Source organism: Miscanthus floridulus, chromosome 5, assembly GCF_019320115.1.
Source record: "Miscanthus floridulus cultivar M001 chromosome 5, ASM1932011v1, whole genome shotgun sequence".
Classification (NCBI taxonomy): Eukaryota; Viridiplantae; Streptophyta; class Magnoliopsida; order Poales; family Poaceae; genus Miscanthus; species Miscanthus floridulus.
In genome coordinates, this window is record NC_089584.1 from 21,781,990 (window position 1) to 21,797,483 (window position 15,494).

The 15,494-nt window shown below is 43.3% G+C and overlaps 3 protein-coding genes across 4 annotated transcripts; 2 read left to right on the forward strand and 1 right to left on the reverse strand.

Annotated features, from left to right (window-relative positions):
- Positions 1-538: 538 nt before the first annotated feature.
- Positions 539-3,985, reverse strand: LOC136451738 (fruit protein pKIWI502-like). Of its 2 annotated transcripts, XM_066452424.1 has the most exons (6): positions 3,343-3,985; positions 1,995-2,094; positions 1,814-1,909; positions 1,652-1,732; positions 1,189-1,276; positions 539-1,091 (listed from the first exon to the last, which is right to left on the reverse strand). In XM_066452424.1, exons 1-5 carry the CDS (start codon positions 3,855-3,857, stop codon positions 1,214-1,216), a joined length of 855 nt encoding a protein of 284 aa, XP_066308521.1. In that variant the 5' UTR covers positions 3,858-3,985; the 3' UTR covers positions 539-1,091; positions 1,189-1,213. The 2 variants fall into 2 exon arrangements, with proteins under 2 accessions (XP_066308521.1, XP_066308520.1); XM_066452423.1 differs by lacking the exon at positions 1,189-1,276 and having other exon boundaries at positions 545-1,091.
- A 5,068-nt stretch (positions 3,986-9,053) lies between these two features.
- Positions 9,054-11,273, forward strand: LOC136451739 (uncharacterized). The gene is made up of 4 exons (XM_066452425.1): positions 9,054-9,443; positions 9,965-10,147; positions 10,232-10,291; positions 10,818-11,273. Exons 1-4 carry the CDS (start codon positions 9,237-9,239, stop codon positions 11,103-11,105), a joined length of 738 nt encoding a protein of 245 aa, XP_066308522.1. The 5' UTR covers positions 9,054-9,236; the 3' UTR covers positions 11,106-11,273.
- Positions 11,274-11,878: 605 nt separating this feature from the next.
- On the forward strand, positions 11,879-15,363 carry LOC136451740 (uncharacterized). Its single transcript, XM_066452426.1, has 8 exons — positions 11,879-12,391; positions 12,478-12,618; positions 12,747-12,859; positions 13,243-13,335; positions 13,491-13,593; positions 13,669-13,743; positions 14,412-14,507; positions 14,997-15,363. The coding sequence occupies exons 1-8, from the start codon at positions 12,284-12,286 to the stop codon at positions 15,054-15,056; spliced, it is 789 nt and encodes a 262-aa protein (XP_066308523.1). The 5' UTR covers positions 11,879-12,283; the 3' UTR covers positions 15,057-15,363.
- The last annotated feature ends 131 nt before the right edge of the window (positions 15,364-15,494 follow it).

The window sequence follows — 15,494 nt, forward strand, 5'->3', positions numbered from 1 at the left end:
ATATATATATATATATATATATATATATATACAGGGTAGCAGCAGCCTGTCGCCACCAAGATCAGCGTCTCGTACCGGTGACGCACGCAATGGCGATGTCGCCGCCAGGAGCATTGCTGGACAAGTTCGAATGAATAGGTCCGTGGAAAGTTTCAAGGGCCAGGAATAGGTCCCTGGTAGTTGATAACATGGCAATATTTTAATATACAAGATGAGAAATAGCAAGTCTGTTGAAAAACTCTTCTTTTTTGAGTTCTATATTTTACAAAAGAGCTAAACTATGAAATTTGGTTATTTATTTTAGCACATCTGTTAGAGTTGCTCTAACATATACTAACTGAAAATAATGCTACATCTGTATCTCCTTTTTTTTCTCTCCAAAAAGGACCTTTCTTTGTACATCAGCGCCTTATATTCACGCGAAGGAGCAGAGCCGCCAGGACATTGCTGGACAAGTCCGAATGAATAGGTCCGTGGAAAGTTTCAAGGGCTAGGAATAGGTCCCTGGTAGTTGATGACATGGCAATATTTTAATATACAAGATGAGAAATAGCAAGTCTGTTGAAAAACTCTTCTTTTTTGAGTTCTATATTTTACAAAAGAGCTAAACTATGAAATTTGGTTATTTATTTTAGCACATCTGTTGGAGTTGCTCTAACATATACTAACTGAAAATAATGCTACATCTGTATCTCCTTTTTTTTTCTCTCCAAAAAGGACCTTTCTTTGTACATCAGCGCCTTACATCTGTATCCCCTGATCAATGTCTCAGATGCTACAAAACAATCTCAACTAGGGCCTTGGTTCAGATGCTTAGTACCAGTTGAGGTTTACATCAGGCATTCAACAATAAGCCAATATGGTGATTGTGGTCACATGGAGGGGAAATGAACTGCCCTTATTTGTAAGCACGCAACTGTCTTCCTGTTGCTGCACTCGGACTGCTTTAAAGAATTGCTGCTCGATTGTATTGTAGTACAAAAATGGTACAGCCTCCAAAAAAGGATGGAACAGTGTCCTACTAGCGGTCAGAAGTTAGTTAAGATCCTATCTTTTGACAAACCATCGGCAACAAGAACTCTTGTGATTTCCTACATCATACGAACATTTACATAAGATCAGCAAGGAAGCATGGAAGACAACATTTATCATAAAGAAATTGGATGGGTGTTAATCCTGAATGACAACCATCAAACAATGTGGAATGAATGTACTAGGTGTACAATTTTCTACAAGATGTATGTGCTGCAAAACTTGCACTTCTAGTCATTTTAGTCTGCCAAAAATAGACACACTGAACTATAGATCAGCACAAACAAAATATGGTTCAAAACATGACAATGGCGTGCAACTTTATGATTTATGCGAGGTAGATGTGCCTAACAATGAACAGACTAAAACCTTGTAGTAGAGAAAAATTCTAAGCTTCCAATAATTAGCCTATATTACATATTGATGCAGGCCCCTATTATAAGAATATTTCTAATGTTTCCATGTTCAGAAGAGAAAAAAACATGTTGAAGTAGAGAACATTGTAACACATCAGTACAAAAAAAAGTGCTGAATGTAGAAGGTGCTACCAACTTGTGTCTAATAGTTACCGCGAGTGTCTAAGATAAAAATGAGAGGAAAACAAGCAAAATTACCATACCTCAGTCATCTGTTTATGCCCACACAAAATTGCTCCCACTGATGAAGGGTTTACAATGTTCTTCATCCTTGAGAACACATTCTACAAAATGCAAAACAAACTCTATATCACACAGAAACACAACAAACTATAAATAACACGGGAGTCAAAAGATAACAGCACCTGGACATAACCTCGCTCACCTGTCCATTGACCATCTGGTCTTGAGAGGACAGGAACAATTTTAACTCCTCTGGATTCCCAATCATCGAACCTCTCCTGTCAGAGCACATAGTCAGCAGCCATCACATACGGAATATGACAATATACAGCTGTACAACTAAGCTGACATAAACCTACCTACCTGATATGCCATCCTCTGAAGATTCCTAACCCCATAAAAGAGGCTTACACCAGTTCTTTTGTTTTCAGCAAAACCTGACTCAATAAGTGACCGTATAGGGCTGCAATGAACAAATGTGAAGGAGAAACTGAGAATAATTATATATTCCAATGTGTGTACATCTGCATGTCTTGTACAAGTGTACTTGTACGCATTTGAATAGTCCATACACTAATAGAGACTTCTTAGGACAAGGGTGTATCTGTTCTTTCATAACATAGACATAACTTATCTAGAGAGCAGGCTTCTATGATGTTTGCAGCTGAATAAATCTGACAAAGCTATTCATGGGAATGGTATTGCTCATTCATCGAAGGGACAGCGCAATCCAATCAAGAACAGGGCATTGTTGGTAAATTGCTTGGCGTGGCATGTGGCAGTATAGTGGCAGTATAGAACAGACATGCAACAACTAAATAGCTTATTTATCTGAAGAAGTGAAAACCTAATAAATATCTTGCAGCTAATGCCTTTTCACGCTTATATCTTCCACTGAGCATGTGCATGTTCTGATTACATCCCAATTCCCAAGTCCAAGAGTACTAATGGTTGGTTAAGCGATTAGGAGGAACTTATGGATCAAGATTAGTTGGAAGCAATACCAGAAATACCTCGCACAATAGATACTGGATAAATACATATAATAATCCAGCATAGTTGGTTCTCGTGGGGCGTCTCAATGTGTTTGCAAGGCTGGGTTCTTTCTACAAGGCCATGTTTCCTCAGTGCCACTGCTTGCTTTGCGGCGCATTGCAGTCACTCTTGGTCTGAGCTTGCAATGGTGACGTGCTCGCTGTGGGGTGCGGCGATGCTGGGCAACGATGACGTGCTGCTTTCTCCTCCTAGATGTGCCTTGTTGTAGTGTTGCTGTTTGTAGGTCGGAGATGCTTGTTGACAAGGTCGGCAACGATGACACACTGTGTGTTTGCAGGAGGGTTGTTGTCTGGGGCGCTGTGCCTAGTTTTTTTCCCGAGTTTTCCTACTAACAAACCGTGCGGCTGTAAGGTTTTGGGCCCAGTTTCCCTATAACCAGATCAATTCTCTTCTTATTAAGTGAATTGCAGGAGCTCCCCTGCCCTCTTGAAAGAGTTTTTTTTTTTGAAAAAAAAAATAATCCAGATGGCACCCTCGCCCCATATGATTATCACAATTTAGTAATTGTTCCTTTTTCTCGCCACGATTCCGAATTGCATCAAACTGAGGATTATTTGAGACCTAAAATGGAGCAGCTGTGCATGGTGCAGTGCAATTGATGCGGGTTTGACAAATGAAGGACAGTCGGTTGGAAAGGGCAGGGGTACAAAGGCACCTGATCCCGGATCCGGTGGCGAAGACGAGAACGTCGCGGGCGTCGGCTATCCTGGCGACGTCAAATCCGCTGCCGACGACGCTGGCGCCAACATGGACGAGGTCGCCGGGGCGGAGGTCACAAAGGCGCGCGGAGGGGGTTCCCGGGAGGCGCTTGACGAGGAAGTCGAAGCAGGAGACTGACCCTGACCCGGCCAGGGCCTCGGGCGTGGGGGGTGGGGGAGGAGGGGATGCGATGGCGAGGAAGATGGGGTATGGCGCGGTGGGGAGACGGAAGGGGAGGAACTGGCCGGCGGCGGCGTGGGAGGCGAGGAGCCTCCGGTGCGCGGAGAGGTCAAGCGAGACGTGGAAGAGCGAGGCGTCGGCGGTGGCCGGGCGGACGCAGGCAAGCGGAGCCTCGGCCCACTCGGTTGGGAGCTGGGCCGGGGCGGCGGAGGCGAGCGCAGCGGCGGAGAGGAGGCGTAGGTGGTGCGGGCGGAGTAGGTGGAGGCGGCGCGGCGCGGACCGCAGGAGCATGGAGGGTGGCCGAGGGGTGGTCGGCGATCTGCAGGGCGTGCAGGTCCGCACCCGCGTGGCCAGAAGAACAGACAGGACGGGGGAGGGGAAGGTGCCGGCCGGCAACGGATCTCGCTGGAGTGCTGGACGCCCGCGAGGCTCGAAAGCTGTACTCCCAGACAGTTTACCTGTCGTCGGTAAAGCTGGACGAAAAACTCAAGCTCAGTTAGCTTGCTCGGCTCGTGGCTGGCTTTGACTCGGCTCGGCTTGGCTCGTTAAGATAACGAGCCGAGCCGAGTCAAGATTTTAGCTCGTTAGCTATAACGAGCCAACTCGAGCTAGCTCGCGAGCCGCTCACGAGCTAAACAAGCCAAGCTTCCAGGAAAAAAAGTATCAATTAAGGCAGTTAGATGCATAAATACTATAGTATTTTATTATACTTATATATATATTAGCGCATATTAATTTTTTTATTCGATTTAAGGTTGTTAGATTCATTTCTTTTGTATTATTATTATTCTCAAACTTTAGATAAATGCAAATATTATATTTTGTGTATTTTTTATACCTGGCTCGCGAGCTTAACGAGCCAGCTCAAGCTTTTAACGAGCCGAGCCGAGCTGGCTTTCTGGCTCGTTAGGATAACGAGTCGAGCCGAGCTAGCTCGTTATCTTAACGAGCCAGAACGAGCCGAGCCGAAACGAACCGAGCCGGCTCGTTATCCAGCCTTAGTCGTCGGAGCCCACCAGATACCAGAGAGTGGCCAAAGACACTAATTTTCTATCATTACTAAGTTTTTTTCTATTTTTAGTAGGGTTCAGACAATTTTTTTTTTATTTTTGACCCTAAAGAAAAAACTAATGAGTCACACACTAAGCATAGCAATTATATTAAAAGATTTATTAATTTTCATTAAATCTTATAGAAAGAGGGATACTTTCTTCTTTTTTTAGGGATTTTTGGAAAAACAAGGTTCTTGACATATCAATCATTTCTCAACTATGAATTTGGATGCACATGTCATCAATGCTATCCACCATATTATTTTTTAAAATAAACAAATCTGCATTGGCATCCACCTTTTCACACTTAAACATGTAGTACAATATTTTTCTCTTAAAAAATTAATGCTGACAACAAAAAAATACACTTTGCTCGGTGGCAAACACCACTTAGCGTCAAATTTACAGCCAAAACAAATTGAAACTTCAAACCATTGCTGCAAAAACCACTTAGCGCCAATTTTACACGGCCAAAGCAATCTGAAACTTCAAACTATTGCCACCAGCGCCATTTCTCGACCATATACTAGGAAATAAAAGCCTGGTGACCCTCTCGTTGCCTTCATTTGAACCTTCACCTCTCATCCATCTTTCATGCTAGACTTAAACACACTACCAGATGAGGGAGGAGAGAAGGTGCCTGATCTCAACAAGATTCTTGCCGGACATGAAGAGGATCAAGATGTAGTGGCTGTAGATGAAGTTTGGGGAGCTGACCACTTTGGTCTCCATCCTGATCAAAATGATGAACAAGCATAAATTCATCAAGGTAAGCACATCTGTTTGTACCCAAAACTTGAACTAGTTCATCTCTCTCTCCCTCTCCCTCTTCCCCTCCCTCCCTCCCTCCCTCTCTCTCCCTCTCTCTCTCTATGCTCTTGTTTATTTTTCGATTCTAAAATCAGAAGCAACATCATGTTACTTAGTTATTGCTACTATTTTCTCACCAAAAACTCTTGTATACCAGGTGTTTTCTATAGTCTCTCTCTCCTAAATTAGTAAATGGTGCTTTAGTTCCTCTTTGCTAAAATCACTATGATCATTTGGGAATTTTTAGTGTATACCTGTCATCTGAAAGTTTTTACAGCAGGGCTCCTTTATATCCTCTCTCTGTTCAGTATCAACTGGTGTAGTCTCTGTCTCATAAAATTGCAAGCAACATTAGTTAATTTTTTTTTGTGTAAGGCATGCAGCTCATATTTGCTTAAGTTCAAAATTAATTTGGAATGAGAGGGGACAATAACTCACATGTGTGGGTCACAATGCAATTTTCTAATCAACAGATTGCTTCTGTACCAGGTGACAATGCTGGCCATCCATTTGATTTAAATGATCCACATGAAGAAGAAGAACAAAATATGCATGCAGGTGATTATTCAATACGCATGTTCAAGTTATGTTTGCAACAATAATTGTCCACATCAAAAAGTTTCATAATCTTTTGTGAAGCAGTTCTCTCTAGCCTCACTCTATCTCCTCAATTTTTATGTTCTAATTTACTTCCTCCCTACTACTAAAATGTGTAGCAACATCTAAGAAATTTTGGTGTCTATTCTCTCTGTTCTAAACTAATACTAACTAGTGTCTATCCTCCCGTGAGCTGACGCAGGATGCAAGGGCGAGGCGTGGTCAGAGGAGGCAGGCGCAGTGCGCTGCCGTAGAGCCGCCAAGCGAGGCGTGGTCAGAGGAGGCAGGCGCAGTGCGCTGCCGTAGAGCCTTGGCGGCGGCGCGCGGAGTAGCAGCCCGCGCTCCCTGCTCGCGTGACCCGGCGCTAGACCATGTTGGCGGAGGGGAGTCGTTGAAGGGCGGCCACGACGGCAAGCTTGCGGATCCGCCGAGATTGGGGATGAGGCCGATGAGGATGCTTTTTTTCGTGGTGTGTGAAGCTGCTGTGTGAGGCTGGGAAGGGGGAGGGAAGGGATAAGGCTTGCCTTGGTCGACAACGCGTGGTGCGCTGCGGTACAGCTACTACCAGTACGACACGAGTAGCCAACGACAGATAAATTGAGACACTCTACTGTCGCTACGACGACAGATAAACTAGTACGGAGGGAGTAGAGGCCTTTTTTTTATTGTTGTTGTTGTTTACTTGATTCATGCCATTATAATTTTTGATGTTTGGATAAACGCTATTACTATTCATCTATTTTGAAGCAGACCATTACAATTCTTCATTTCCCACAAAAAAATTCCACTGAATACGTATGGACACAGCCTGGACCCAGCTGCAGGCGTATACGAAGACGTATACTTCATCTCCCCTATGACTGACACACGGGCCCCACATGTCATCTTCTTATTTCTCTCCTCATCTCTCTCCGGCTCTCTCTCTCTCCATCCCGACACGGCCATGGCAGGCGCTGCCAGCGGCGGCGGCTGCGGGCTTGCGGGCGAGCTGACGAGCCGCTGTCGTGACCCCACGCGCCGCGGGCGAGCAGCCGGCGATGGGAGCGCCACAGCCGAGCAGCAGGACGCGGCCGGTGCGGAGCTCACCGCCCGGGCGACGCAACGAGGACGCGGCCGACACGGAGCTCGCGGCCTAACTGATGTGCTGCTGCTCGCCTGCGGCGTGGTGCTGCTGCTCAACCGCGTGTTGCTGCCGACGTGCTGCTGCTCGGCGTGCTGTTGCTGCTCGCAGGCTGCCGGCGTGCTGCTGCTGCTCGCCGTGGGCGTGGCCGCGTCGGGATGGGGAGAGAGAGGAGGAAGAAGAGGATGACATGTGGGGCCCACGTGTCAGTGACAGGGGTGATGAAGTATACGTCTTTGTATACGTCTGTAGCTGGGCTCAGGCTATGTCCATATGTATTCAGTGATATTTTTGTGGGAAACGAAGAATTATAGTGGCATGCTTCAAAATAGGTAAATAGTAATGCGTTTCTCCAAACATTGAAAATTATAATGTCATGAATCCAAATAACTTTTTTTTTTTTGTGAATGAAAGCTGTAGAGGCCTATGCGATGACCGAATGAGGTGTTATGTACGGACGAAATCAGATCAGATACGATACGATATATTTTTTTATTCGATTTCAATACGGACAGTGTCAACTATAGGATACGATTAGATCTCAATATAATAAATATGTGATTTGAGTACAATATGGATACAGTATCGTACGTTGAATATCCAAACTTAAATACAGACAGATTTAAACACCTATAAACGGATTAGAATATGGTGCGAAAATATCCGTATAATTTTTCACACCTAAATGTATGCCCTTCGATTTCTCTTTTTCGTCAACGTGAACAAATGGCAAAATTGGACGAGAAAAAACACGGTGGGTAGCAAGGAAGACGGCCGTCCCTCGTGTAAATAGCGGTATCACCACGCACAATCAGCACAAATGAAACAAAGCAATGAATTAGCGTAAACTACGGAGAAACCAATTTTCGGTGAAGTTCACCTGTACCAAACATGCCCTAATTTTGGAGCGTAGAGAGTCTACTAAATTTGTAAGGTTTTTTTTTCTACAATCCCTAAAATAATAAAATACTCGTATGCTTTTAGGGTCAGCTGGGTGCAAATAGTACGGATATTTTAGGACCGTATCCTAGTTTGAACATGTTTAGAGGAGTTTAGACCCATCTATCAGACTGTTCGTCAGCCAGGGCTTATCAGCCATGGTATAATATTTTTCTTTCACAACAAATCAGCATCAACGGGGCTTATCAGCCTAGGCCTGGTTTAGATTGTAAGTTTTTTCACTCTCTCTCCATCACATCAAATCTTTGGACACATGCATGGAGTATTAAATGTAGATAAAAAAATAACTAATTACACAGTTTGATTGTAAATTACGAGACGAATATTTTGAACCTAATTAGGCCATGATTGGACAATAATTGTCAAATACAAACGAAAGTGCTACAGTGCCAAATACTGATTTCTAACCCAGTCTAAACAAGGCCCTAGAAACCAACCAACGAACAACCTATATATCTGAGTCTGAATATTCAACGTCCAATACCGTTTCTATATCTGAATACTCAAATCACATATTTATGATATCGATCTCCATTTATATCATATTTGACATAACTAAAACGATTCATATTTGAATCTTAATAGAAATATAAAAAGATATAATATCAATAATATCCGTGACTCCGTGAGTATCCAATGATATCCGTGAGTATTCGATCCGTTTGCTCAGTCGTATACTCCCTTTGTTTCTAAATATTTGTCGCCATGATTTACGTATCGATAACCTTGACTCGATTTATAGAAAATACGTGCAATATTTCTCTCTAAATAAATTTATTAAAAAACTAGATTTAAATGTCTATCAATAATACTAATTATATATTATAAATATTAATATTTTTTAATATATATTTAATAAAAAATGTTTATTAAGAAGCGAAAATAATAGACATTTAGGGATGGAGGGATAACGAGTCTATAAAGATAGCTTTTGAACTACACCGTGGGTGCTGTGAGGCAAGCAGCCGAGCTTTGCCCACGTCAACGCGGTGCCATGGTGACCAAGAGTTCCGCGCTCCTCTCCCGTCCTCGTTCCTCAACCGCCACACAAACCCCGCACTACGCTACACCGTTGCAGCTCCGTTCTCTCGATCTGAAACCAAGGTCCAAGGAACGACGAAGACGACGACGATGGCGTCGTCAGCCTTGCTCCAAGCTTCCACGGCCTTCACTCCAGTCTTCTCTCCGCTCCCGTACCGACTCCAGACCGCGCCACGGCTGCATCTCCACGGCTCCCCCAACTGTCGCCGTTGCGTATCACTCGCTGCTTCCTCCGCCGCGTCGCCGGAAGTCGAGAAAGAGTCGTCCCCCCCGTCCTCGCCGCAGGAACCTCTGTCGGTGAGTATCCACGGGGTCGTATAGCTGCTGGCGCCTATAATTTGGTGCTCATCTGTTTTCCACTCTGTGGTTGCGCGATGTAGCCATGGCCCAAGCGTTTCCTCTTAACTTGTTTCGCTGTCCTGCGCTTAAATTTCTAACGTTTTTACCCTACCTGTGTTAATGAATTGCTTCGGTGCAGTCTCAGTGACAAAGGTGCAAACTGTCATCATTCTCTTGGTCTCTTGGCACTACTTGTCTTTCACATCTCTTGAACTTCAGTTTTACTTTTTGCCACAGAATCTGTGGTCTCTATCAGAAAGAAAGAAAGAAAAATCCAACTTGCTTGAATAATGAAATTTTCCATGTACTAGTTAAATTCACAGGGAAAATGTGCATGGTTAATTTCTTGAAACGTAGCATTTAGGCATTTAGCCATTAATGCCACTGCCTCATAATTTCTTGAAAGTTTCATGGTTCTTTACAAGGTGCCCTGTTATGCAACTAGTAAAAACCATTTTCTTGATGTGGGTTTAGAGTAGGCTGTCGCGGACAGTGTGAAGGTGCTCAAGAAGGCAGCCAAGACAAGGAAAGTACCTGCACCGGAAATTCTCTCGGCGCTGTCCAAGATCAAGAAGGCGAAACTTGACACATCGACATTCTTTGAGACACTTGGTGGTACTGAGTCTCCAGGCAGGACATGGATGCTTATCTTCACTGCAAAGGTGACGACCCATACGTTTAATGGGTCATGGATTAAGTTCTATGTTTTGCTGCTTGATTGATTGATTTAATGTCTGTATATATAGGGTCGGCTGGATAAAGGACAGTATTTTCCAGTGACTGCAGTCCAGCGCTTCGATGCTGCGGTGAGCTTCTCATGGCAGCTCCTCATGATGATGCTATGATATGTTAGCTCTGATGATCAGTGGTACCTGAATAATCAAGTACTTGAATTGCCATGTTGATAGTTTGTTTATTTGTTATGTCTGTTCAAAGTTCAAACAGTTTCTTATCTGCCACTGTAAAGTTCTTTCTGCTGAACAATGCAAGAAATCCATGTAGACATCTTTTTTTTTGTAGTCATCATATGTTCACATTTCTCTCTAAAGTAAGCACTGTTCAATACATGACCACCATTGCGCAATATGCCCAGTTGAGGTCAAGCAGTACCAATATAGTGATGCCCTGCAGCATGATATCCTGAGCCCTGAGGCATGAAAGAACGTGTTTCCAACTGCAACAAACATTTTTGCTAAACCAACGTAGCTCTATGTGCCTTAAATATGAAATTTGAAAGTTCGTACACTGTTAGTCCACTATAGGTTTTCTTGGTTGCACCTTACAAACATGCGCTGATCTCTGATATATGACTGCTGTAATTATTATCTGCAGGGCAAACGGATTGAGAATGGCATATATTTGGGCCCTATTGGGTGCTTAACGTTTGAAGGGAGGTTATCATGGAAAAAGAAAATACTCGCATTCATCTTCGAGCAGGTTCGCATAAAGGTTGGACCATTGGGTCCCCTAGAAATCGGCTTTGGAAGCAGCAATGATGATAGGGAACCCAGCACAAAGGACCCGTTCTTTGTTTGGTTTTATGTTGATGAGGAAATCGCTGTTGCGCAAGGCAGAGGCGGTGGAGTAGCTTACTGGTGCAGATGTCAGCGTGTCCCCTGAAGATTCAGACATTCAGTTCTCTTCAATAATCACTGTACAAGATCAGGACAATGTAGTCTCTAGTTTTTAGGGCTAATGTTCATCTTTGTATTATCTGCTTTGTCTCCAAAAACGAGAAAAGGAAAGGAGGTGTAAATAATGAAATTCTATGAAATACTATTAAAATGATACGCTTTTGTTTGTATAGCTTTACAGGTGAGGGTGTCTGTAATTAACTAGTACCTCTTCCATCCCAAAATAAGCGTATATCTCACTTATCGAGGAATTAAACTCTTTTAAATTTGATCAAATATGATGTGTAATAAGCATTATCATATAGATCGTGGAATATACTTTCATAATATAAACATATTTAGAGATATAAGCACCGTACTATTTTATATAACTAGTTAAACTTAAAAGAGTTTGACTCTTCGAGAAATGTAATGCGCGTGGCAATTATATGAGTTCTCTCTCTGAACTCCGCACTATTCACATGTTTCTATTCAGTGGAACATCAAAGTTCAAAAAGTTTCAACCTCCGCCACTGCTTGTTGTGTAATGGAGATAAGCTTCATGGAAGCTTGGTGGAAGGTGACTGACTGGAACTCTGGAAGGTGGAAGCTGTTAGCTCCTGGGATGTCTATGGTTCGTCAAAGTTCGGGGTGTCTCCAGAACCAAGCGAGAAGCGAGGGAGACAGATACATGATAATATAGGAGTAGCATTTTATAGAGAGGTACTATGCGTTAACCTTTCCCAAATTCCCAGTTTATCGGGGGCAATGGGCAGTCAAAGTCGCAAAGCCGTCAAAGCCAACCTGCTCCAGCAATAACCTTGCAAAATCCTTTTTATCTCCAGAACAGTCCAGAGACAAACAGAAAACTGGGCAAAGAACGAAGGCACCTCGAAACCAGGCCTGGCCATGATGAGACCATCCATCTGACTGGCTGCGCCATTAAAATTTTTCTAAACAGCACGTAATTGAAGTATTCTTCCGTGTAGTTTCTGTCACCGCGGGCTATATATTGCCTCTCAGGTCACGTTCATTTCTTCAGAATCTTCAGTATTCCGAGCGTCTTGCGCGTTTGATTTGAACCACTTGGCGCTGCCTGGTACTCCTCACCCCAGCCCGAACTTCCTTGTCAGTTGTCACCGGCGGCGATCACTTCCAGTCTCCCACCACCGCCTCCACGGAAACATGGCGCAGGAGGCTCCACCGGCGAGGCCTGCGGGCCCCACCAGGCTTGTCTACTTCGATGATATGGGAGCGCTCCGCTACTCCGCCACCGTCCTCTCCGTCCACCAGGTTTTCCCTTCCCTCCTCTTCTCCTCCGCCGTAGGCGCGAAACCCTAGGCTGGACCCGGCCTGAGCTAAGCTCCGGGTGTCCGCAGGAGGACGGCGGCCGGGTAGCGGTGGTGCTGGACGCCACAGTCTTCCACCCGCAGGGCGGCGGCCAACCGGCGGACACGGGCGTCATCTCCGCCGGCGGAGCCAGGTTTCTCGTCGAGGATGTGCGGGCGAAGGACGGAGTGGTGAGGATCCGGGTTTTTTTCGCGATCCGCAACAAAAGCTGCAAACTTGTTCATGAACCATGAGATTGTCGCAGGAGTTCTGATTTTTTAACTTGCCATGCCTCTCTCATCTTGTGATTGGCACCCAGGTTTTCCACTATGGAAGATTTGAGGGCACGGAACAAGGATGTGGGATTGGATTTAAAGAGGAGGAAACCGTTAGCTTGGAGGTTGACGCAGAACGGCGCAGCTTTAATTCAAGGTGATGCTATCTGAATGGTTCTGTTGTGTATATAAGCTTTCCTTTGTGTACTTGAGGCCTTCCCATTTACTTATTAGAAGAGCTTTGAGTCTTTAAGGACACCCATGTATCAAGTTGTATTTACAAATTGCAATCAATTTAACTAGTTAAGCTGCTTGAAGCTAACATTATTTCATAGCTGACATCCTGGCCAGATGATCCATACTTGTATTTCCACAAGGAATGCCTATAGAAGTAAGAAGTGATGTATTCAGCTCATAGATGCTCAGTGTAATAAGCAGTTTCAGCATTTCATCACCCAATTTCTGTCTGCTCGTTGTCATTTCATTATTTCTGAATGTCTAAGCTTTACTTCTCATTATGCTATCTCTGTAATGTTACAGGCTTCATTCTGCTGGGCATTTGTTGGACATCTGTATCCACAATGTAGGCCTCTTTCATCTGCAACCTGGGAAAGGCTACCATTTTCCTGATGGGTATGATTACTTATTTTTTAGTGCCTTTATTCTTTTGTTCTTTGTATTACGAGCATTTGGGTCCAGTTGTTTAAACTAACTGCTGGCATTTATGCCAGTTTAGTTGGATTACAGTTGTTGATCAGACAACTGTTTTGTGTCTCTGTTCTTTGTAGAGCGTTTGTTGAGTATAAGGGAGTAATTCCTCCAGATCAAATACCGGTTAAGAAAAATGAACTGGAAAGGGAAGCCAATAGGCTAATTTCAGAAGGAGCGAAGGTGGATAAACAAGCTGAATATGTCGAAGTGCATATCATCCATTCTGTCGTCTTTAAGTGTTCACCCTTTTTGCAGGTCTTAGCTTCTGTTTTTCCTTATGAGGAGGCAGCGATATTATGCGGAGGTTCTCTGCCTAGCTACATTTCAAAGGTTAGTCCTGTAGACTTCTTACTTTCTTAGATGCATTATCTTTGCTTGTACTACATGTACACTCCACCAGCATCATTGATTGTATACATTTGAAAGAAATGTACATTCCACCAGCATCATTGATCGTATACATTTGAATGACTTTTTATTAAATATCATTCCAGTTTACTTCCTACTCAAGGATTGTCCTTATCTCTTGATTTGTTGACATCATCACTGTATTGATACTCCCCGCGATTCAAAATACATGTTTTAGAGTTGTGCACAGATATTAAGGAAGTGGATGAAATGAACTTATTCCTCTTCATTTATGCCAAAATGGAAAGAGATATTCATTTATTTGTGAGAGTGATAATATTTATTTAGCAAGGGCAAGAAAGGAAGTAATAAAGAGCAAAAAGTGCCTAGAAGTTCTAGGACGACATGTATTTTGAAAGAAATTCAGAAGGCTAAAACAGCAAGTATTTTGAATCAGAGGGAGTATATGTGCGTTTGCATCTGAAAAATGCATAAGGTTGCATTTCTATGTGTGAGTACGTCTTGAATTATCATTGTAATCAAGCATCAATAGTTAGATTTTAATCGGGAATATTCTAGCGTAGATGTCTATTTTTCAAAGTTTTGTGTTTCTCATTAACATTGTTCGCGACCTTATGTTTTCATGGCAGGATAGCACTCCTCGCATTGTGAAGTTCGGGGATAATCCTGGTGGTCCTTGCGGTGGTACTCATGTTGCTGACATTTCAATCATCAATAGCCTAAAGGTAATTATTATTATTATTTATGCCACACTAGTATTCTCACAGTTGGGTTTCCCAGGCCTGTCAAAATTTCCTACAGAATTATCCACTAGTCTTAGAAACTGGGGCATGAGCTGAACGATAGCTTCCATCACGAAATTTGGAAGTAGAATGGCTTTTGTGAATGAATCCTAACAATGATATTCGATGCAAATGATATTTTGAGTGGAGGGCACCGTAGTTGGACATTTGGGTGTTTCTAGTAAGCCATCAATGTACATGGCGTCCTGCTAGTGCATTCATGACCCTCGATTCCTATGATTTGCATCATTTTTCTCATTTTTCGACTTGATGGTACTCATGCTACCTAATTTGGCATACACAGAAATTGTCAGGACAGATAAACTGACATAGAGTCAAAGAACTTTTGACATATGCTGTGCATCATTTTTCTCTTTATACCTTAGGAGTTAGGACTTGGAGAAGCTGACCTCATTTCCTATGTTCCATCAGGTAACAAACATAAGAGTCAAGAAAGGCCTCACTAAAGTCTCATACAGCATCAGCCCATGATCTTCTTCCAGCTGCCGCAACAGACACCTGGAATTCATCGGAGCGGGAATTATTAATTGAATCAGAATCAGAAGGCTGTACGTAGTTTTGTGGCACCACATGTATACGTAGGGGACAAATAAATAATTTCTCTGTAGTAATTTGACGACTGCTAGATCCTCTTGAACTTCAGTAGATGATTTGTTTCTGTACTGAGTCGGAGAGGTTCTGCAGATTTCCTTGTTGTGGAATTGCAATAGATGAGACACAGATGTAAAACTGCTCCCGCACCAAAATACAGCAACTCGAAAGAGATTTATGCCCTGTTCGCTTGAGCTACTTTTTAGTCACAAGAACAGTATTTTTTTCTCATAATATTTCTGCCTAAACTAAATTTTAGCGTAAACGAACGGGGTGTTAAATTTGTCTGTCTCTCTCTCTCTCCCCACCCGGTCACCT

Coding starts and splice junctions, on each gene's coding strand:
- LOC136451738 (XM_066452424.1), bottom strand. CDS start 3,857: ATGCTCCTGCGGTCCGCGCCGCGCCGCCTCCACCTACTCCGCCCGCAC. Junction 1,910..1,994: donor TTCAGAGGATGGCATATCAG/GTAGGTAGGTTT, acceptor GTGCTCTGACAG/GAGAGGTTCGATGATTGGGA. Junction 1,733..1,813: donor GTGAGCGAGGTTATGTCCAG/GTGCTGTTATCT, acceptor TGCATTTTGTAG/AATGTGTTCTCAAGGATGAA.
- LOC136451739 (XM_066452425.1), top strand. CDS start 9,237: ATGGCGTCGTCAGCCTTGCTCCAAGCTTCCACGGCCTTCACTCCAGTC. Junction 9,444..9,964: donor CGCCGCAGGAACCTCTGTCG/GTGAGTATCCAC, acceptor GGTTTAGAGTAG/GCTGTCGCGGACAGTGTGAA. Junction 10,148..10,231: donor TGCTTATCTTCACTGCAAAG/GTGACGACCCAT, acceptor CTGTATATATAG/GGTCGGCTGGATAAAGGACA.
- LOC136451740 (XM_066452426.1), top strand. CDS start 12,284: ATGGCGCAGGAGGCTCCACCGGCGAGGCCTGCGGGCCCCACCAGGCTT. Junction 12,860..13,242: donor CGGCGCAGCTTTAATTCAAG/GTGATGCTATCT, acceptor GTAATGTTACAG/GCTTCATTCTGCTGGGCATT. Junction 13,594..13,668: donor TAATTTCAGAAGGAGCGAAG/GTGGATAAACAA, acceptor CCCTTTTTGCAG/GTCTTAGCTTCTGTTTTTCC.